The sequence below is a fragment of the Tripterygium wilfordii genome, chromosome 10 (genome assembly GCF_013401445.1).
Source record: "Tripterygium wilfordii isolate XIE 37 chromosome 10, ASM1340144v1, whole genome shotgun sequence".
NCBI classification, from domain to species: Eukaryota; Viridiplantae; Streptophyta; class Magnoliopsida; order Celastrales; family Celastraceae; genus Tripterygium; species Tripterygium wilfordii.
Window position 1 is genome coordinate 10474237 of NC_052241.1, and position 19825 is coordinate 10494061.

Sequence of the window (19825 nt, forward strand, 5' to 3'; positions counted from 1 at the left end):
TGGAATGCATCCTCCCATCTCACAGAAGCCAGAATTGCGAGCACTTATGGATGAGATGGCCATTGCTGCAACGAATTAAGGAATACCGTTCCATAGTAGTCTAACAATCCCGCTTTATTGAATATTTCCGCCTTGTAAGTATCACATACATCCAACTCAAATTTGTTCATTTCTAGAAACCCCTAAATCCTAAACTAATTATATTATAAATCCATATCCCCATGCACATCGATAATATTGTCCACTTTACGTTGTTCAGTTCTTATAGATACGTTGGGTCCGCATTGAGTTATCCGATTCTTGTGAATACATCAAGCTTGCAAATGGGCTAAGCCTTAGGAAAAGACATCGTATGTTGTAAGGGATGGGCTTTGCCTTTATTAAGGGGAATATCCACACATCTTTTTATGATATGGGACTTCTAACAAATTCAATTTTACTAAATCAAGAATCTGATCGCCATTAAACTAATGCAATTTTAAAAATATTACATGCTCAACTATGGTGTATGACAGAGAGGGCATGTTTAACGGCAACATGCTCACAATTTCAAGAATCGCGGCCCCAAAAAGCCCAATCAGTTATAGATTCAATAAGGCCTAGCTTGTGCTGGTCTTCTTGGATATGTTCATGTCTTGTCTTCAGGTTGGAAGTTATATATACCCTCGGATGTTAGTTTTTCTCATCTTTTGCATTTTTTAAATATATTTTCTTGAACCGTATTTTGTATATGTGCAATGGCATATTTTGGCCTGCTTCTTCATCAAAACATTACTGATGAGGAAACGACAACAATGTTCTAGTAAACAACGCCCGTGCACAAGGCTCTCCATGTTTGCCCGTGAATAATGACAACAATGTGGACGGAAAATACAATTGAATCGGGTCTCGAGAACATCGACATTTCTGGCCGATTACCAGCTATGATCTACTGTCACAAGAAAACATGTATATTGAATCCTTTATATACAGCCAATATCCCACCCCTAACATTACTTCCCAAGCAAATTAGCCGATTGAAGTCTTTGTATCACTCGCACATTCATTCATATTACAGAGAGGAATGGCATCTAAATGTCCAAGTAAGTCAAAAAACTACGTTATTATTTGTTGTTTTATAATGAACTTAATTTGTTTACCAAATTAATCGATGACAGAGAAGACCTCCTGGCCGGAGCTGGTTGGTGCGTCCGGCAGTGATGCAGCGAAGACGATAGCGAGAGATCCTGGCGTCGTTAAGGCTATTGTGTTGCCGGAAGGAAGTTTTGTTACAGCGGACTACAGGTGCGATAGGGTTTGGATTTATGTTAACGAGACTGGGAAGGTCGCTCTAGTTCCTAAAATTGGCTAGAGCCAATATGGCAATCATGTGTGCTTGTACTGTCACATAATTTGCTGCTACCACTATTTACAATAAGGAGAAACAGTATTATACCTGTCATACCAAGTAAGATTAAACTCATAAATTGTTATTATTGTCTATTAAAATCCTGCTTTAGATCAAAGTGTTAAATAAAATCACTTGGGTGATTGTTTAGTTGATGAATCTCTCCGTGGCTAATTTACTCTGTCATAAGGTTTGACCCAACTTACTCTGTAATCAGGTTTCTGTGCGCGTGGGCCTGATGACTCTACTTTAGACCTATATCAAATATCAATGGGGTAAACTTGTATGATATTATTCTCGGTTATAAAAAAATGCTCAAATAAACTCTTGCGCACTTGCTCTGTGCATCGTTTTATGTAGAATTTAGTGGGCGTCAATTTGGGCCGCAAATATTTATTTTCGACTCTGATTTTTATGTGTGATAAGTAATAGTTGGATCCAGCCCAATTTAGGCTTCCAAATAGTTTGAGCTCGGCCCATGAATCAACAAATGATATATATTGGCATTTCCGTTGTCAAAAGAGACCAATTTTAAGTGGATACACAGATAAGCTTTGAACAAAATAGTCAACAATGTATAGCCAAAAATTATGACTGCATTATGTACAAATGTCTAAGTTTGCTCAAGGAAATCGCAAAGAGTTCATTCAACAATATACATTTGACGTAATCTCTCATCATGATATATTGTAGAATCACTTGGTTGATATTCCAGTAATGAATTTTTTGGGGGTCAAACTATATGAATTCGGAAGATTCTGAGTTTGATTTTCATTATGAGCAATATTCTTGTGGTTACGTGCAGGGTTTTGATCCAACTTATTATATTGTCGAGTGGAAAAGTTCTACGCATGTGGGCTGACGACTCAAGTTTAGATTCATATCGAATGTCTAAATGATAAGTTTGAATGACGTTGTTATGAGTTAGAAAAAAAAATGATATGATGTACTTCATCTATTTGAATTTTGATTATGGTCATCATCATATGTTTCTCAATTGATTGAATTCTAATACTACGTTATTACGAAATGTCACATTTTTCTTGGTAAGCAAGCCCCAAAGTTGTGAACAGGAAATAAGATAATCCCACCGAACTAGAACTACAAAAGATTGACAATTCTTAAGGATGACTAGTAATCGATATGTATTGGCTCAGTCAATATACAACCTCGACAAGCAAACCAAATTGAACTCTATAAAACCCCAAATCACCATAACCTCTCTTCACAAATCACAACCAAACCGATTGAAGTGTCTTGATTTTTGATCATTAAACTTTCATACCAGAGAGAGATGGATTGTCCTGCAGGGAAGAGTTCGTGGCCGGAGCTGGTCGGAACCAAAGGTGAAGTTGCAGAGGGTATCATAGAGAGAGAGAACAGCAATGTGAATGCGATTGTGGTGCCTGAAGGAAGTTTTGTGACTCAGGACGTCCGGTGTGACAGGGTCCGGGTTTGGGTTAACAAGGATGGGGTGGTGTCTCGTGTTCCTAGGATTGGATAAGCTTATATATATATAGCCACCATGCATGTGTACTTGTTGTAAGATGTCTATGTACCCACACTATGTACAATAAACGATGAACATGACCAATTCATATATACTCAATATGAGTTAATTAAATAAGTTGTTCAATAAATAAGTCTTTTGAATATTAATCTGTTTGTTGTGGGTTCTCTATTCTCCTACATATTCAGCTGTTCATCTCCTTCTCGATTTTAAATTCTCATCCATTATTAGTGGTGAGCCCGTTTTGGGTCAGAGAGGTTGCGCTCAATCCGCTTGGATTTGTTCATTTTGAGCTTGGGACCAGCACAAGTTTGATCTTTAAAGGACGCCTTAAGTGTTAAGATATTGTGCCTATCTTATAAACCACATTATTTGATACTCTCTAAGCGATGTAAGACATTTTCACGTTCTAACACCCCTTATTCTTTTTTGGATTAGAAGTCAATCCTAATATGTGGCATGTATTTTCTCGCATAGAGTGTTTTATGTGTATCTAAAATGATATATGTTAATAATTTTTCCATCAATAAACTTACATAATATAGGTGACAAGCCAAATAGGCATGCCACATAAATTAAAAAAAAAAACAAACTTTATTAAAGATGCCACATAGGCATGTCACATGTTTATGTAAGTTTATGAATGTTTATTTTATGGATGTGTAGTACTTCCGTATGTGTATTGGATGGTCCATGATCACTTAATTTATAACGAAGGATGATCAATTCACATTTTCAATAAAACTATACAAATCTATATACGATTACTTAAAAATTGAAACGTTTAGAGTTTACATGCCGCATCAGGTGGCCGTGTATATTAAAAATACAAAATAAAAATATGTGATTTGTATGGTAATTTTATTTGAACTCCATAAACATATACATATTACACGTCTTAGGATAAAAAATAACAAGTCAAATGACAAAAAATACTCTCTTGCTCACTTTAATTGTATAATTTTAATTTAGGGTTACAAAGTTTAATTCAATTTAATTGTATTGAGGAAAAAAATGGGTGTAAAAAGTAAACATGTTTTAAGGTAATTTCATATAATGATAAATTTAAAAAATTTTAAAATATGTGTGTAATAAGTTGAAATATGTGTGCAAATAGCGACTTATAATTGTATTTTCAATCCCGTGGGCCTCAAAACGTTGGCATCTAAGCATTGAATCCAGCCCAATTTAGGCTTCCAAGTAGTTTGAGCTCCGCCCATGAATAAGTTAGTGATATGCATTGGCATTTCCATTGTCAAATGAAAATGATAAAGATCCCAACAGTTTGGTATTTCAGTTATCTCAGTTGTTAATTTGGATATACATGATTCAAGTAAATTTGTGGACTTCACATATCTCACATGATGCACATGAAATCATGTACATAAAATTAGACAGCTGGGATATCTGGAGTACCAACTGTTGGGAACCCTATCATTAGTCGTTATCAAAAGGTAAGCAATTTTAAGTGGAAACACAACATAAGCTTGAACAAAATATATCCAAACATTATGACAAATTCAAACACAAGGACACAAGTTTTTGAAAGTCGGTCTCTATCTTTTATCCCTAGAAACTGTATCCTATTGTGAATTTTGCATTATGTACAAATATATGAATTTGCTAATGGAAGTCCCGAAGTGTTCATTAAAACAATATTGTTGAGTGAACACATACATTTAACGTAATCTCTCATCTTGATATGATGTAGAACCACTTGAGGTGATATTCTAGTTATAAATCTCTTGAGAGCTAAATCGTATGGATTCAAAAGATTTTGAGTTTGATTTCCAATGGGAACAATATTCTTGTGATTATGCACATGGCTTTAATCCAACTTATCATGTCGTTTGGGTGGGAAACTTTTGTTCATGTGGGTTTACGGTCCGAGTTTAGATTCATATATATCTAATGTATAAAGGACAAGCTTGTATGGTGTCGTTGCCGGGTTAAAAAGAAGTGATATGATGTACATCAAATTGAATTTTGATTATGGCCATCATCTTATGCTTCTCAATTTGATATTCCGTCAATTGATGATTTATTGTATTTGATAAAGAATACCAATGTTGATTTCTAATACTACGTTGTGCCGACAAGTTATGAAATGCCACATTTTTCTTGGTAAGCAAACCCCAAAGTTGTGAACAGGAAATAAGATTATCCCACCGAACTAAGACTACAAAAGATTGACAATTCTTAAGGATGACTAGTAATCGATATGCATTGGCTCAGTCAATGTACAACCTCGACAAGCAAACCAAATTGAAGTCTATAAAAACCCTAAATCACCATAACCTCTCTTCACAATCAAACCCATTGAAGTGTTTTGATTTTTGATTATTAAACTTTCATACCAGAGAGAGATGGAATGTCCTCCAGGGAAGAGTTCGTGGCCGGAGCTGGTCGGAACCAAAGGTGAAGTTGCAGAGGGTATTATAGAGAGAGAGAACATCAATGTCAATGCGATTGTGGTGCCGGAAGGAAGTTCTGTGATTCTGGATTTCAGGTGTGACAGGGTCTGGGTTTGGGTTAATAAGGATGGGGTGGTGTATCGTGTTCCAAGGATTGGATAAGCTAATATATATATATATATATATATAGCCACCATGCATGTGTACTTGTTGTAAGATATATATCTACGTACCCACACTCTGTACAATAAACTATCAACATGACCAGCTCATATATACTCAATATGGGTAAATTAAATAAGTTGTTGAATAAATAAGTATTTTGAATGTTTATGTGTTTGTTGTGGTTTCTCTACTTCTCTATGCTCCTATTCAGCAGTACTTCATCTCATTCTCAAATCTAAATTCTCATCCATTATTAGTGGTGTGGGCTGATTCAATTCTTGGGTGGACATGGGCTTGTACTCTAGAGTCTAGAACCAAACACCCGCTGACCAACTAGACTAGTTGGGTATTCACTCTCCCATCACCAAGAATATCATGGATATGAGTGGGAAAGACGTGATATTATCATGAAATAAATTCGTGAGGAGGGGGAGAGTATGAACATCCATAGAGGTACTCCAGAACGATCAATACCTAGATGCAAAAATTCGCATCCATAGACACATAGATGATGAGATCCTTCCTTGAATGTAATGTAGCCAAGTTTTCAACAATATTCTGATAGCTCGTGCATGTAACGTATCTGAAATTCCATGTATATCCAAGGATTTTAGGTTCAAAACCTCTCGTAAATACTTTGGGGTCACTTCCTCTGGTAAAATACCAACAATTTATCCTGATTTCGTATGAAGAAACTTTCGAGAGTACGATAGTAAATACTTTGGGGTGACATCCTCTGGTAAAATACCAACGGTTTATCTTGATTCCGTATAAAGAAACTTTCAAGAGTACGATACACAGGTATGGATGTTTACTCCTCTGAGATGAATCCAAAGACCCCCATCTCGGAGAGGTTCTCCCGATATAAAAAAAAAGAAAACACAAACACAATACAGTCTCGGTTTAAAAGAAAGGCCACACATAAAGTTCGGGTTGTGGCCCATGGTTTAGTCCAAATGTGAAACAAATAGAACAGAGCCCAATATTAACAGTCATTGGGTTCTAATGTTTTATGGATTACTATCTAGCCCAATACTGCCCAAAGAGAAACCCCTGACCCAAACTCTTGTTTTTTGTTGTCCCGTCCAGGATTTAAAACAAGGGTAGTTTTTTCATGGGCAAGGGCTCGAAGCAGCATTAACGGGCTTTTCATTACGGATCAGGTGTATGGCCTTTGGCCCAAACAGTGACTGCCCGCCTATGGACTAATATTAGCTGTTGGATTAAAATAAAGCAGATCCAAGGGTCGCTAATAGTTATCCCCACATTCCAAAGTCTAAACCCTCTTCCAAGTCTTCCTTCACCGTCCCTATCTCCCAGTTCGCCGTACTCCGAAACAATTCTTCTCTTACTGAGAGCGAGAGGCCTCTTACCTCGGTGTTTTAGATCGCTAGGGTTCGTGCATATATATTGAGGTTGGTCCGAGGCTCTTGCTCAGGAGGACAGCTGAAGCAGAATTTCTTACTCCTATAATATTTCCCGTTCTTACTGGTAAGAAACTTTGCTTCTTTCAATCTCTTGACTTTCAGGAGTGAATGAAATTCTAATAATCGGTCCTAACAGGTTCGAGAAAGTATATGGCCGCTTCTCGTGAACTTGCGGCCGCAGCAGAGTTCCTACAAGTATGTCTTTTCAGCAAACTAGTTTCAGTTATTAATTTCATCTTGGTTTCTTAGTTATTGAATGAATTTGAAAGTTTTCTACAGTTGTTATATGCATAGTGCACCTAATTAATTGAACTGGGTTGTTGTTCTTTGCTTTTTAAATACAGGGTAGTGGTAGGCAGAGTCTGTTTTTACAGAGAAATTCTCCAGTTCGGCCTCCTCATTTGCTATGGGGAGCACTTCGGAATCAAAGGGCGACCAGTGCCGGTGCGTCCGGTAAGAAAGGTTTTTCTTTGAAATGCTCTGCTCATTCAAAGCCTAGAGCTGTGGTTTCTGGGGGTTTAAGCAGCTCCGTGGATGAGCTGTCGAACTTGATTGAAAAACCTGCCCTGGAAGTTATTCATTTTTATCGTGTCCCGTTGATTCAAGACAGTGCAACTCTTGAACTGCTTAAGTCAGTGCAAACCAAGATAACGAATCAAGTTGTGGGTTTGAAGACGGAGCAGTGTTTTAATATTGGGATTGATTCCCAGATTTCAGATGAAAAGCTTTCTGTGGTCAAGTGGTTGCTAGGAGAGACGTATGAGCCAGAGAATTTGGGGACGGAGAGCTTTCTTGATAAGAAGAGGAAAGAAGGATTGAATACTGTGATAGTTGAGGTTGGTCCGAGGCTGTCTTTCACAACTGCCTGGTCTGCTAATGCCGTGTCAATTTGTAGAGCTTGCGGATTGACTGAGGTGTCCAGATTGGAGAGGTCCAGGAGGTACTTGCTTTATAGTAAGGGTCCATTGCATGATAATCAAATTAATGAGTTTGCTGCTATGGTCCATGATCGAATGACTGAGTATGTTTATGCTCGAAAGCTGACTTCTTTTGAAACCAGTGTGGTTCCCGATGAGGTTCGCTATGTACCAGTTATGGAGAGGGGAAGGGAAGCATTGGAGGAAATCAATCAAGAAATGGGATTGGCCTTCGATGATCAGGATTTGCAATACTACACTAGGCTATTTCGGGAGGAGATTAAGCGTAATCCAACAACTGTGGAATTGTTTGATATTGCTCAGTCCAACAGTGAACATAGCAGGCACTGGTTTTTCACCGGGAAGATCGTCATCGATGGACAACCCATGAATAGGACACTCATGCAGATTGTGAAGAGCACTTTGCAAGCAAACCCGAATAACTCTGTCATTGGTTTCAAGGATAACTCTAGTGCAATTAGAGGATTCCTTGTTAAGCAATTGCGTCCGAGTAAGCCTGGTTCGACTTGTCCATTGGATGAAGCCATTCGTGACCTTGACATATTATTAACAGCTGAAACTCATAATTTCCCAACTGCTGTAGCTCCTTACCCTGGTGCAGAGACAGGTGTTGGGGGTCGAATAAGGGATACCCATGCCACGGGAATTGGGTCTTTAGTTGTTGCGGCATTGGCTGGTTATTGTGTTGGAAATCTCAACATTGAGGGGTCTTATGCTCCATGGGAAGATCAATCTTTCACTTATCCTTTAAACTTGGCTTCAGCACTGCAGATCATCATAGATGCTAGTAATGGTGCCTCAGACTATGGTAACAAGTTTGGAGAGCCCTTGATACTGGGCTACTTTAGGACTTTTGGAATGAGACTACCTAGTGGAGAAAGACGGGAATGGTTGAAGCCAATTATGTTCAGTGCAGGTATTGGACAGATTGATCATGCTCATATATCAAAAGGTGAGCCTGAAATAGGAATGCTAGTCGTAAAGGTTGGAGGCCCTGCATATCGTATTGGAATGGGAGGTGGAGCTGCATCAAGCATGGTTAGTGGCCAGAATGATGCTGAGCTAGATTTTAATGCAGTGCAGCGTGGAGATGCTGAGATGGCACAGAAATTGTATCGTGTGGTCCGTGCCTGTGTTGAAATGGGGGAGAATAACCCGATTCTCAGCATTCATGATCAGGGTGCTGGGGGGAACTGTAATGTGGTGAAGGAAATTATATATCCAAAAGGTGCTCAAATTGATATCAGGGCAGTTGTAGTTGGTGATCATACAATGTCTGTTTTGGAAATATGGGGTGCTGAATATCAAGAACAAGATGCAATCTTGGTGAGGCCTGAAAGTCGTGACCTGCTACAATCAATCTGTGAAAGAGAAAGGGTCTCCATGGCTGTTATTGGAACAATTAGTGGTGAGGGACGTGTTGTCTTGATCGACAGTTTGGCTATTCAAAAGTCGCAGTCAAGCGGACTCCCTTCCCCTCCTCCTGCAGTGGATCTTGAGCTCGAGAAAGTACTTGGGGACATGCCTCAGAAAAGCTTTAAATTCAACAGGGTGGTGCCCACTCTAGAGCCACTTGATATTGCTCCTGGGATCAGTGTGTTGGATTCTCTGAAGAGGATATTGAGACTTCCATCTGTCGGCTCCAAGCGCTTCTTGACAACAAAAGTAGACAGATGTGTTACAGGACTAGTAGCTCAGCAGCAAACTGTTGGTCCCTTGCAAATCACTCTTGCTGATGTTGCAGTCATTGCACAGACTTACACTGACTTGACTGGAGGTGCATGTGCCATTGGGGAGCAGCCAATCAAAGGCCTTCTAAATCCTCGAGCAATGGCAAGATTGGCTGTTGGGGAAGCACTTACAAATCTTGTCTGGGCAAAAGTTACTTCTCTATCTGATGTTAAAGCAAGTGGAAATTGGATGTACGCTGCCAAGCTTGATGGAGAAGGAGCAGACATGTATGATGCGGCTGAATCTCTTTCAGAAGCAATGATTGAGCTTGGTATTGCTATTGATGGGGGAAAGGATAGTCTTTCCATGGCAGCCCAATCAGGCGGTGAAGTTGTTAAGGCTCCTGGAAATCTTGTGATAAGTGTCTATGTCACATGTCCTGATATAACGAAAACAGTAACCCCTGATTTGAAGTCAGGAGATGACGGCATTTTACTTCACATTGACTTGGCAAAAGGAAAGCGGCGGTTAGGTGGATCTGCTCTTGCTCAGGTTTTTGACCAAGTTGGGGACGACTGTCCTGATCTTGAGGATGTTTCTTACCTTAAAAGAGTTTTTGAGGGTATTCAGTCACTTATTTCAGATGAAATGATAACTGCTGGTCATGATATTAGTGATGGTGGTCTTCTGGTCTGTGCCATGGAGATGGCATTTGCTGGGAATTGCGGCATGAATTTGGACTTGACTTCACGAGGGACAAGTGTCTTCCAGACACTCTTTGCCGAGGAACTTGGTCTTATTCTAGAGGTGAGCAAGAGGAATTTGGATACAGTAATGGGAAAGCTCCAACATAATGGTATTTCTGCTGAGATCATTGGGCAGGTAACAGCCTCACCCAGTATACAATTGAAGGTTGATGATGAAACTTATTTAAATGAGAAGACTTCTGTCTTCAGAGACATGTGGGAAGAAACCAGTTTTCACCTCGAAAAATTTCAAAGATTGGCTTCTTGTGTAGACATGGAGAAAGAAGGTTTGAAGTACAGGCATGAACCTCAATGGAAACTTTCCTTCACTCCTTCGTTTACGGATGAGAAGTATATGACTGCAGCCTCAAAACCAAAAGTTGCTGTCATTAGAGAGGAAGGAAGCAACGGGGATAGAGAAATGTCTGCAGCATTTTATGCAGCTGGTTTTGAACCCTGGGATGTTACGATGTCGGACCTCCTCAATGGAAGCATCTCTATGAATGAGTTTCGTGGAGCAGTGTTTGTTGGAGGGTTTAGCTATGCTGATGTACTCGACTCTGCAAAAGGTTGGTCTGCTTCCATACGCTTCAATAAGCCTCTTTTGAATCAATTTCAGGAGTTCTACAGGCGGCCAGATACTTTCAGCCTAGGTGTTTGCAATGGTTGTCAGCTCATGGCTTTATTGGGGTGGGTTCCAGGCCCCCAAGTTGGGGGTGTGCATGGTGCTGGCGGAGACCCATCACAGCCAAGATTTATCCACAATGAGTCTGGTAGATTTGAATGCCGTTTCACAAGTGTGACAATAGAAGAATCACCTGCTCTAATGTTCAAGGGAATGGAGGGTAGTACATTGGGTGTTTGGGCTGCCCATGGGGAAGGAAGAGCATACTTCCCTGATGATGGTGTTCTGGATCGTATTCTTCATTCAAACTTGGCGCCAGTAAGATACTGTGACGATGATGGGAATCCTACAGAATCTTACCCTTTCAATGTGAATGGGTCTCCCTTAGGTGTGGCAGCAATTTGTTCTCCTGATGGGCGACATCTTGCCTTGATGCCTCATCCAGAGCGATGCTTCTTGATGTGGCAGTTCCCATGGTATCCGAAGGACTGGGATGTGGACAAGAGAGGACCTAGCCCTTGGCTAAAAATGTTCCAAAATGCCAGAGAATGGTGCTCCTGAGATGGATCAAATTTTCCGCTGTCGCCATTGGCCTTAGTTATGTGTTGCAACTGCTTACTGAAACTTCGAGCAATCTGCCTGTTGTATAGTATTCCATCTCTGAAGCACGCCAGTTGATGATCCAGGCTCATAGAACTTCAAGCGAAATGGTACTTATTTTCTGTTTCAGTCTTTTAAAGATAAGACACCCAAGGAGTTTCATTTCCTTGCCCGATTTTATCTGTCGATTTGTGGCCTTTAAATTTACTTTTATAGTTCCTGTCATTCCATATTTATGCTTTGATCTTCCATATTATGAAGGCAAAAAACATAATAGTATGAGGGTTTTGCTATTTTTGATGTTATATGTTTGCTCACTTGCATAGAGTAGAGGACTTGATGATCCTTCAGCTACTTTTCCTTTCTTGAAATTATAGTTTGTCAAGCCTTCCTTTACTGCACTCTCTTGAAATTATAGTTTGTGAGTACATATTCATTTTTATGAGGGTGTTATGTTTTTTGCGTACGGATGACCCAGGGATTTGGGATTTTAGCGCCAACAGTCTTACGGATCCTAGTGTTTTTTGTCTCAGCAATCCTAAATTGAGGTGGATGCACACGATTTCATATGGAATATGAGGGGTCCACGATTACACATGGATCATGTGCTTCCATCTCAGCATTTGAGATAATTGGAAGAAAAAAAAACTCGGATCCTTAGCATTTTCGTTATAGCACACTATAGAAAAATGACTGAGCCTGGTTTAGGAGAAGTTTCAAAAATGTTCTCTTTAGTTTCAGGGAATTATTAAACCTTTTAAACTTGCAGAATACAAAATATTTGTCCTAGTTAGGTTCTCCATCAATAAGATGTTCTACAAAACTGTGGAGACGAACTAAACTTTCATGATAACAAACAATCAACTTTAGGAACTGTGTCAATTGATCTTCCATGAGCGTTGATGCAGGTGGCTTCTGTTGGTGTCTGGGAATTTATATGAACATGTTCAAGTACAATGTTGGTGCACGGCACGGTCCGGCTGCAACTCATCTGGATTGCCTGATCAGGTGTTGAGGTTGTCCCATTGAATCCTACGAATGAAACCCCACTTATTTGGACTGCAGATGTCTTTCAAACGAAACCCATATAATTAATAATTATTTATTAACACCATAAAAGGAATAAATAATTTTAACTGTTAATTATTACCTCATTTTGACAGTTTTCATCTGGACAGTAATATTGGTCAATGATGATGGGGTTTCCAGCATCTACCAATGTAATCTGCTCGAACGTGATGTTCCTGGCATACCCTTTCCCTCCCTAGAGACAATATAGTTTATATGATGGTTAATATTTATTTATTCTTGATATATATATATACACATACATACATATACCTGCCATGTTTTGATTCTGGCTCCATTTTGAGTCCCTTGAAAAGTAGAATGGTGTACATGCACCTCTTCCACTGCAGCGCTCCTTCCACCATATCCCAAGCTTCCAATGCTACAAGAACAATAAAATTAAGTATCTATGTGTGTGTGTGTGTATATAATAATAATATGTATTGAAAGTATGTAAATTGTTATCATGGAGACCTTATTCCATGACCAGGACCACAAGTTATCCCAGAAATGTTGAATTGTGACCCTGAAGCTATTGCAATACAATCATCACCTGGCAATGGATAATACAAGATCAAGAAAATGTGATCAGCTTATATCCAATTAAGAAAATTAACCTAATTAATTAGCAAATTAATCAAAGAAAAATTGATCTAATTACCTGTTTGAATTAGGCTGTCAAGTATTTGTATCTGGGTTGAGCTGCCAATGTCTATGCCATCAGTGTTGGGACTAGTCGCAGGGTTTGTAATATTGACATTTGAGATTGTTGAATTTGCACAATTATTTACAGAGACCACAATACTCGGGCTGTTCATCATCTGTAATCCTTTGATTTCAAAGTTGTTGCAATGATTCAGTAGCAGTAACTGCACACCATATTGTATAGAATGTTAGTCAACACTTAAAATATACAAATTAAGAACTGTTGGAATCCAAGTCCAAAACACATTAGGGGATACTATTGTCCGCTCTAGGACATGAGTTCGCACAGATTTGTTATTCATGGAACGTCGTCATTGATTCATAGACTTAGAAAACGTGTCACTTGGAGGGTCAAAGTGACGTAGCGGACGCACAAGTCCCACACAAGTGATACTGTTCTCTTTGGCGCTTTTGGGCTACTTTACCATTCCGTTGGTTTGATCCAATCTGATGTGGGATATAGTATACGAGAAAGCAAAATTAGTATGAAAAAAAGGGTTGTGTCACTTACACGGGGTCTTGGACAAGGGCTCTGGATCAACATCAATAACAGATACAAGAGAATTTGTCAAAAATTAAGAAGTCCAAACATAATTAACTAATGTGACAAATCAATATGTATGTATGTGTATATATATGTATGTATATATATATATGCAAGTCACCGACGAAATCAGCGGCGCATTTCTTCCACCAGTCGGCGCCTTGGCCGTCGATGATTCCGGTACCGGCTAAGGTAAGTCCATTGACATTGGTAAAGAGCAATAAATCTGCAGTTGTACCCCAGTCGGATATGTTTTTAGGAGCCAGAATGCTTCCTTGAACCTAATCATTCAATATTAATTCAAACAAAATTAATGTTTTTTATATATAATAATGATTAATAATATAGTTAATTAAGTTTATGAATGTAATTAATTGTGATTACTACTTGCATAGCAATGTTGGTAGCCTTGCATGGACCTTGAAACGTCAGTACTGGCTTCACCAGGAATTTCTTTCCAACTGGTACATTCATCACACTATTTGTTCTACTTCCACAAGCTGCTGCCCAAGCCTTTGTAAATGCCTTTAAACATATATAATTCTATATTAAAAACATATAAATATATATATATATATATTGAAACAGGGGAAAAGATATTCGAACCCTAATCACCATGGTGATACACACTGTCCTTATCACTTAACTAATGGTTCGGGTGTGTTTATATATATATATTGTGGGTGTAAGGTTAATGATATACACCTGGGAATCATCGGTAACTCCATCTCCAACAGCTCCATAGTCCATAACATTCACATTTATACTTGATCCCAACAACATCATCACGCACAAAAATAACAAAATATAGTGCAGATCAAACGCCTGTCAAGATTAAACACTATAGTCTATAAAACATCAAGCGATTATATATATATATATATAGAGAGAGAGAGAGAGAGAGATTACCATTTAGTATGAGAGAAATTTACAGGGATGCTCTGCAAAATAACTTGAACAAAAGCTATAGCTTGATGGTTTATGGAGCTAAATTGTGGTTGTATTTATAGATATTGAAGTTATCAGAATGAAATGTATGAGAAAGTTGTATTATTATGTTATTAAGGCAGTAATATAAAAATTCCAACTAAAATATGCTATCTATGACAAGGTTTAGCCAAACCTGGTAAGAAAATAATGAGCTTAATTAGTGTTTTATTGATAAGAATGCAAAGGATGGAAAAGGAAAAACAACTAATTAGATTTAATACCTTTGTATTAACTATTATACAATAATAGTTATTCAATACTTCCATTGAAATATTAAACTTTCGAAAATGCTAAGGAATCCCAATATTTTTGTCCCAAGTATCTCAAATATCGAGATAGACACAAATGATCCATGTGAAATCTTGAGTCCCACATGCTCCACGTGATCAATATAAAATCGTGTGCGTTCATCTCTGCATTTGAGATAACTGAGATAAAAAAATACTGGGATCTGCAATATTGTTGTTAAACTTTTGTCATTGAAATTTTAAGTTAGTTTCAATTTTGTCACTAGAAGTATTTGTTTTTCCAATTTTGTCACTGAAATATATAATTGCCAATGACAACTTAAGTTTGAATTGAAAAAAAAAATGAAGAGTTAATTGAGGTTAAGAGAGGGTGAAGTTAAGTGAGGTTAAGGGAGGGGGAATTTTGAGAGGAGTTTTTATCAATTATGGGAGTGGGACCACCTTTACTTACACTCACTTGGATAGAATATATAGTTAAAGAGAGGAGTAGAGAATAAAAAGACGAGTCATTTACTTATGTAGCCCCATTTCTAATCTAGATTTTTAAAAAGGAGGGGTAAATATGGAATAGAAGAATAATTATTTTCTCTCACCTCTCAAATACCCCAATTTGAATTTTGAGGAGGTTACAAATATGGACAAATGGGGGTAGTAAAGCGGAGAATTCACCCCTCCATCATACCTCTCAAATACCCTAATAAGTGCTCCCGAAACTGTGCTTCTCATCTGAGAACGAACACCATGTCTTCTCTGAGAATTCTCTACCACATACCGAACTAGATTACCATCCTGCACTCCTCTTGATTTTCTCATATGAAGCTCCACCTGCTTTTGAGACCCCAAAACACTTGTAGTACCAACTGTACCACCTTGAATAACATATAGACCACCGATCATCTTCCCCATTATTACTGTCACTGATCACTTGCTAACCTTCAAAACTTCACCTTTTGCAAAGAATCGGAAACATTTGAAATCCAGACTACTCAAAGACACAAGATTCTTCTTTAAAGCATGTACATAACATACACCTGTCAAAGTTCTGGTCAGGTTGTCCATCAATAGTTAAGTATCTCAATTTCAATTCAAACATGGGTTTGATCTTTAGTTTCAGAGAATTATTAGCCTTTTAAACTTGCAGAATACAAAATGTTTGTCCTAGTTAGGTTCTCCATCAATAAGATGTTCTACAAAACTGTGGAGACAAACTAAACTTCAGGATAACAAACAATCAACTTTAGGAACTGTGTCAATTGATCTTCCATGAGCGTTGATGCAAGTGGCTTCTGTTGGTGTCTGGGAATTTATATGAACATGTTCAAGTAAGATGTCGGTGCACGGCACGGTCCGGCTGCATCTCAGCTGGATTGCCTGATCAGGTGTTGAGGTTGTCCCATTGAATCCGATGAATGAAACACCACTTATTTGAACTGCCGATGTCTTGATTATCCATCACCATATATGGAAACAAAACAAAACCAATATAATTAATTATTAATTGGCAATATAATACAGGATTAAATAATTTTTACTGTTAATTATTACCTTGTTTTGACAGTTTTCATCTGGACAGTAATATTGGTCAATGATTATGGGGTTTCCAGCATCTACCAGTGTAATATGCTCGAATGTGATTTTCTTGGCATACCCTTTCCCTCCCTAGAGTGATTAAATTCAAACACAAACAATATTACTTATACAAAAACGATAAAAATAAAAGCAGTTGTATCTTAGTTATCCTAGCTGCTTGGTTAGATGCATAGGATACAAATGAATTTGTTGGGCTCCCTATGTCCTATATTATACACATACATGACTTATTGTGCGTCCAATTTAACAGTTAAGATAACTCGGATACCAATTGTTGGGATCCATATCATAACTGAGCAGTGGTGCATATATATATAATTATATATATACCTGCCATGTTTTGATTCTGGCTCCATTTTGAGTCCCTTGAAAAGTAGAATGGTGTACATGTACCTCTTCCACTGCAGCACTCCTTCCACCATAACCCAAGCTTCCAATGCTACAAGAGGGAAAAAAAATTATGGATTTTTTTTTGTACATATATGTGTTTATGTATACATATATATAAACTGTTATCAGAGACCTTATTCCATGACCAGGACCACAACTTATCCCAGAAATGTTGAAATGTGACCCTGATGCTATTGCAATACAGTCATCACCTTGCAATATAAAAAAAATAAAAATTGATCAATTTATATCCAATTAAGAACAATCGACCTAATTAGATATGTAATTAGGAAACTAATCAAAGTAATAAATTGTGTTTACCAGTTCGAATTACGCTGTCAATAATTTTTATCTGGGTTGAGCTGCCGATGTCAATGCCATCAGTGTTGGGACTAGTTGCAGGGTTTGTAATATTGACATTTGAGATTGATGAATTTGTACAATCATGTACAGAGACCACAATACTTGGGCTGTTCATCATCTGTAATCCTTTGATCTCAAAGTTGTTGCATTGATTCATTTGCAATAACTACGTACATACCATATTGTAAAGTTAAACTTAAATTAGTATGTTGATTTAACACCTAAAATATACAATTAAGAAAGTGTTGGAAATCCAATTCAAACACATAAGAGATATTATTGTCCGCTATAAGGTATGGGACCGCACGGATTTATTATTCATAGGACATCGCTATCGGTTCTTAAGCTCAAAAAATATGTGACTTGGAGAACCAAAGTGGGGCAGCGGACGCACAGGCCCCTCTTATGTCAATCCGATGTGGGATATACCCTTATAGAGAGCAAAATTAGCGGGAAAAAGGGTTTCACTTACACGAGGTCTTGGACAGCTGCTCTGGCTCAACTTCAAAAACATATACAAGAGAATTTGTCAAAAATTAAGTAGTTAAAACATTTTTAACTAATGTGACAAAATAATATATATATCTATATATCTATATATATGTGTGTGTGTGTGCAAGTCACCGACGAAATCTGCGGCGCATTTCGTCCACCAGTCGGAGCCTTGGCCGTCGATGATTCCGGTACCGGCTAAGGTAAGTCCATTGACACTGGTAAAGAACAATAAATATGTAGTTGGACCCCAGTCGGATATGTTTTTAGGAGCCAGAATTCTTCCTCGAACCTAATCAACAAATTAATGTTGTTATATATAATAATGATCATTAACATAATTAATTAAGTTTATGATTGTAATTAAAAATTAAAATACAGCTTAATTAATTAATTAATTATTACTTGCATAGCAATGTTGGTAGCTTTGCATGGACCTTGAAACGTCACCGGCTTCACCAAGAACTTCTTTCCACTTGGTACATTCATCACACTGTCTGTTCTACTTCCACAAGCTGCTGCCCAAGCCTTTGTAAATGCCTTTAAACATATATAATTGTTTATTAAAAACATTATATATATATATATATATATATATATATATATATATATGTAATATGTGTGTGTAAGGTTAATGATGTAATCATGTATATATATATATATGTATATATACATGGGAATCATCAGTAACTCCATCTCCAACAGCTCCATAGTCCATAACATTCACATTTATGCTTGATCCCGAAATTATCATCAGGCACAAAAATAACAAAATATAGTGCAGAGCAAACTCCTGCCAAGATTAAACAATAGAAACATCGTGAAATATAATATATATATATATGTATGTATGTATGTATGTATGTATGTATGTATGTATATATATAATGACTAAATGAGAGAGAGAGAGATTACCATTGTAGTATGAGAAGATTTTGCGCTGGTGCTCTGCAAAATAGCTTGAACAAAAGCTATGGCTTGATGGTTTATGGACCTAAATTGTGGTTATATTTATAGATCTTGAAATTATCAGAATTAATGGTAGTATTGTACGAGAAATTTGTATTATTATGCAATTAAGGCAGTAATTTAAAAGCCAACTACAGTATTCCTTCTAGGACAAATTCCAAAACTGGTAAGAAAATAATGAGCTTAGTTGTTTTTTTTATTTTTTATTTTTAGGTAAAAGAACGCCATGGATGGAAAAAGGAAAAACAATTAATTACATTTAATACCTTGGAATTATTCTTATTCCATTGAAAAATAAATTTTTAGTCATTGACTTGACAATTGCTAATGATAACTATAATTGAAAGTATATTTTTTTGGGTAAGCGAGTATCATCAGTTTTAAGCGCACATAAGTTTATCATCTGAGAACATGATAAATTACACTAAAATTTAACGCTTGACTACAAGTGTATTGCATGGTCATTGTTACACTCATATCACGCTCATCTCATAATTATAATTATTCAATTATGAATCAAATATCCCGTTAGTATATGTAATAGCTAAGATCAAGAACTTTCATGGAAAAAGGTAGGAAGAAAATTTAGACTTAACACCTTTCAATTCTTATACAATGAATGGTTTTCTAAATAAATCCAATTGTGTTAATATCATAAATGAACACTTTTGTGACTTTGTTGCTAATAGCCTATTATGGACAAAATACCTTCAATCCAGTCCATTAGACAGTGATTTGATTGGACTCAATGGCCCAATATATAGGCCTGTTTAGTGGCTTAGAGCATCCACAATGGGATGATTTTGAAGTACTTGATATGATACTTTCTTGATAAGTTAAGTGTTAGATGTTCACAATGGATATAATGGAGTGTATTTTAAGTACTTGAAATGTTACTTTTTTGATAAGTATAGCGCTACATGCACACAATGGGTGAAAAATGACGTTTGAAAATTTAGTTGTGGAAAAATGATACTTGAGAG

General features: G+C 37.4%; 4 protein-coding genes across 4 annotated transcripts; 2 read left to right on the forward strand and 2 right to left on the reverse strand.

Moving 5' to 3' along the window:
• Nucleotides 1-5192: 5192 nt before the first annotated feature.
• Nucleotides 5193-5660, forward strand: LOC120007719 (inhibitor of trypsin and hageman factor-like). The gene has a single exon (XM_038858118.1). It carries the CDS (start codon nt 5264-5266, stop codon nt 5471-5473), a length of 210 nt encoding a protein of 69 aa, XP_038714046.1. The 5' UTR covers nt 5193-5263; the 3' UTR covers nt 5474-5660.
• Nucleotides 5661-6747: 1087 nt separating this feature from the next.
• On the forward strand, nt 6748-11879 carry LOC120006979 (probable phosphoribosylformylglycinamidine synthase, chloroplastic/mitochondrial). Its single transcript, XM_038857106.1, has 3 exons — nt 6748-6967; nt 7040-7098; nt 7248-11879. Exons 2-3 carry the CDS (start codon nt 7054-7056, stop codon nt 11442-11444), a joined length of 4242 nt encoding a protein of 1413 aa, XP_038713034.1. The 5' UTR covers nt 6748-6967; nt 7040-7053; the 3' UTR covers nt 11445-11879.
• Nucleotides 11880-12327: 448 nt separating this feature from the next.
• LOC120007393 (probable polygalacturonase At3g15720) lies at nt 12328-14583 on the reverse strand. The gene is made up of 9 exons (XM_038857586.1): nt 14506-14583; nt 14188-14325; nt 13926-14081; nt 13768-13788; nt 13213-13420; nt 13026-13104; nt 12825-12933; nt 12634-12747; nt 12328-12552 (listed from the first exon to the last, which is right to left on the reverse strand). Exons 1-9 carry the CDS (start codon nt 14581-14583, stop codon nt 12328-12330), a joined length of 1128 nt encoding a protein of 375 aa, XP_038713514.1.
• Nucleotides 14584-16194: 1611 nt separating this feature from the next.
• Nucleotides 16195-18400, reverse strand: LOC120006872 (probable polygalacturonase At3g15720). Its single transcript, XM_038856989.1, has 8 exons — nt 18279-18400; nt 18010-18165; nt 17854-17883; nt 17340-17547; nt 17152-17230; nt 16959-17067; nt 16584-16697; nt 16195-16478 (listed from the first exon to the last, which is right to left on the reverse strand). The coding sequence occupies exons 1-8, from the start codon at nt 18360-18362 to the stop codon at nt 16254-16256; spliced, it is 1005 nt and encodes a 334-aa protein (XP_038712917.1). The 5' UTR covers nt 18363-18400; the 3' UTR covers nt 16195-16253.
• Nucleotides 18401-19825: the final 1425 nt, after the last annotated feature.

Coding starts and splice junctions, on each gene's coding strand:
- LOC120007719 (XM_038858118.1), top strand. CDS start 5,264: ATGGAATGTCCTCCAGGGAAGAGTTCGTGGCCGGAGCTGGTCGGAACC.
- LOC120006979 (XM_038857106.1), top strand. CDS start 7,054: ATGGCCGCTTCTCGTGAACTTGCGGCCGCAGCAGAGTTCCTACAA. Junction 7,099..7,247: donor CCGCAGCAGAGTTCCTACAA/GTATGTCTTTTC, acceptor TTTTAAATACAG/GGTAGTGGTAGGCAGAGTCT.
- LOC120007393 (XM_038857586.1), bottom strand. CDS start 14,583: ATGTTGTTGGGATCAAGTATAAATGTGAATGTTATGGACTATGGAGCT. Junction 13,421..13,767: donor GCCCTTGTCCAAGACCCCGT/GTAAGTGACACA, acceptor TATGGTGTGCAG/TTACTGCTACTGAATCATTG. Junction 12,553..12,633: donor ATGAAAACTGTCAAAATGAG/GTAATAATTAAC, acceptor TTCGTTTGAAAG/ACATCTGCAGTCCAAATAAG.
- LOC120006872 (XM_038856989.1), bottom strand. CDS start 18,362: ATGAATGTACCAAGTGGAAAGAAGTTCTTGGTGAAGCCGGTGACGTTT. Junction 17,231..17,339: donor TGACAGCGTAATTCGAACTG/GTAAACACAATT, acceptor TTATATTGCAAG/GTGATGACTGTATTGCAATA. Junction 16,479..16,583: donor ATGAAAACTGTCAAAACAAG/GTAATAATTAAC, acceptor TGGATAATCAAG/ACATCGGCAGTTCAAATAAG.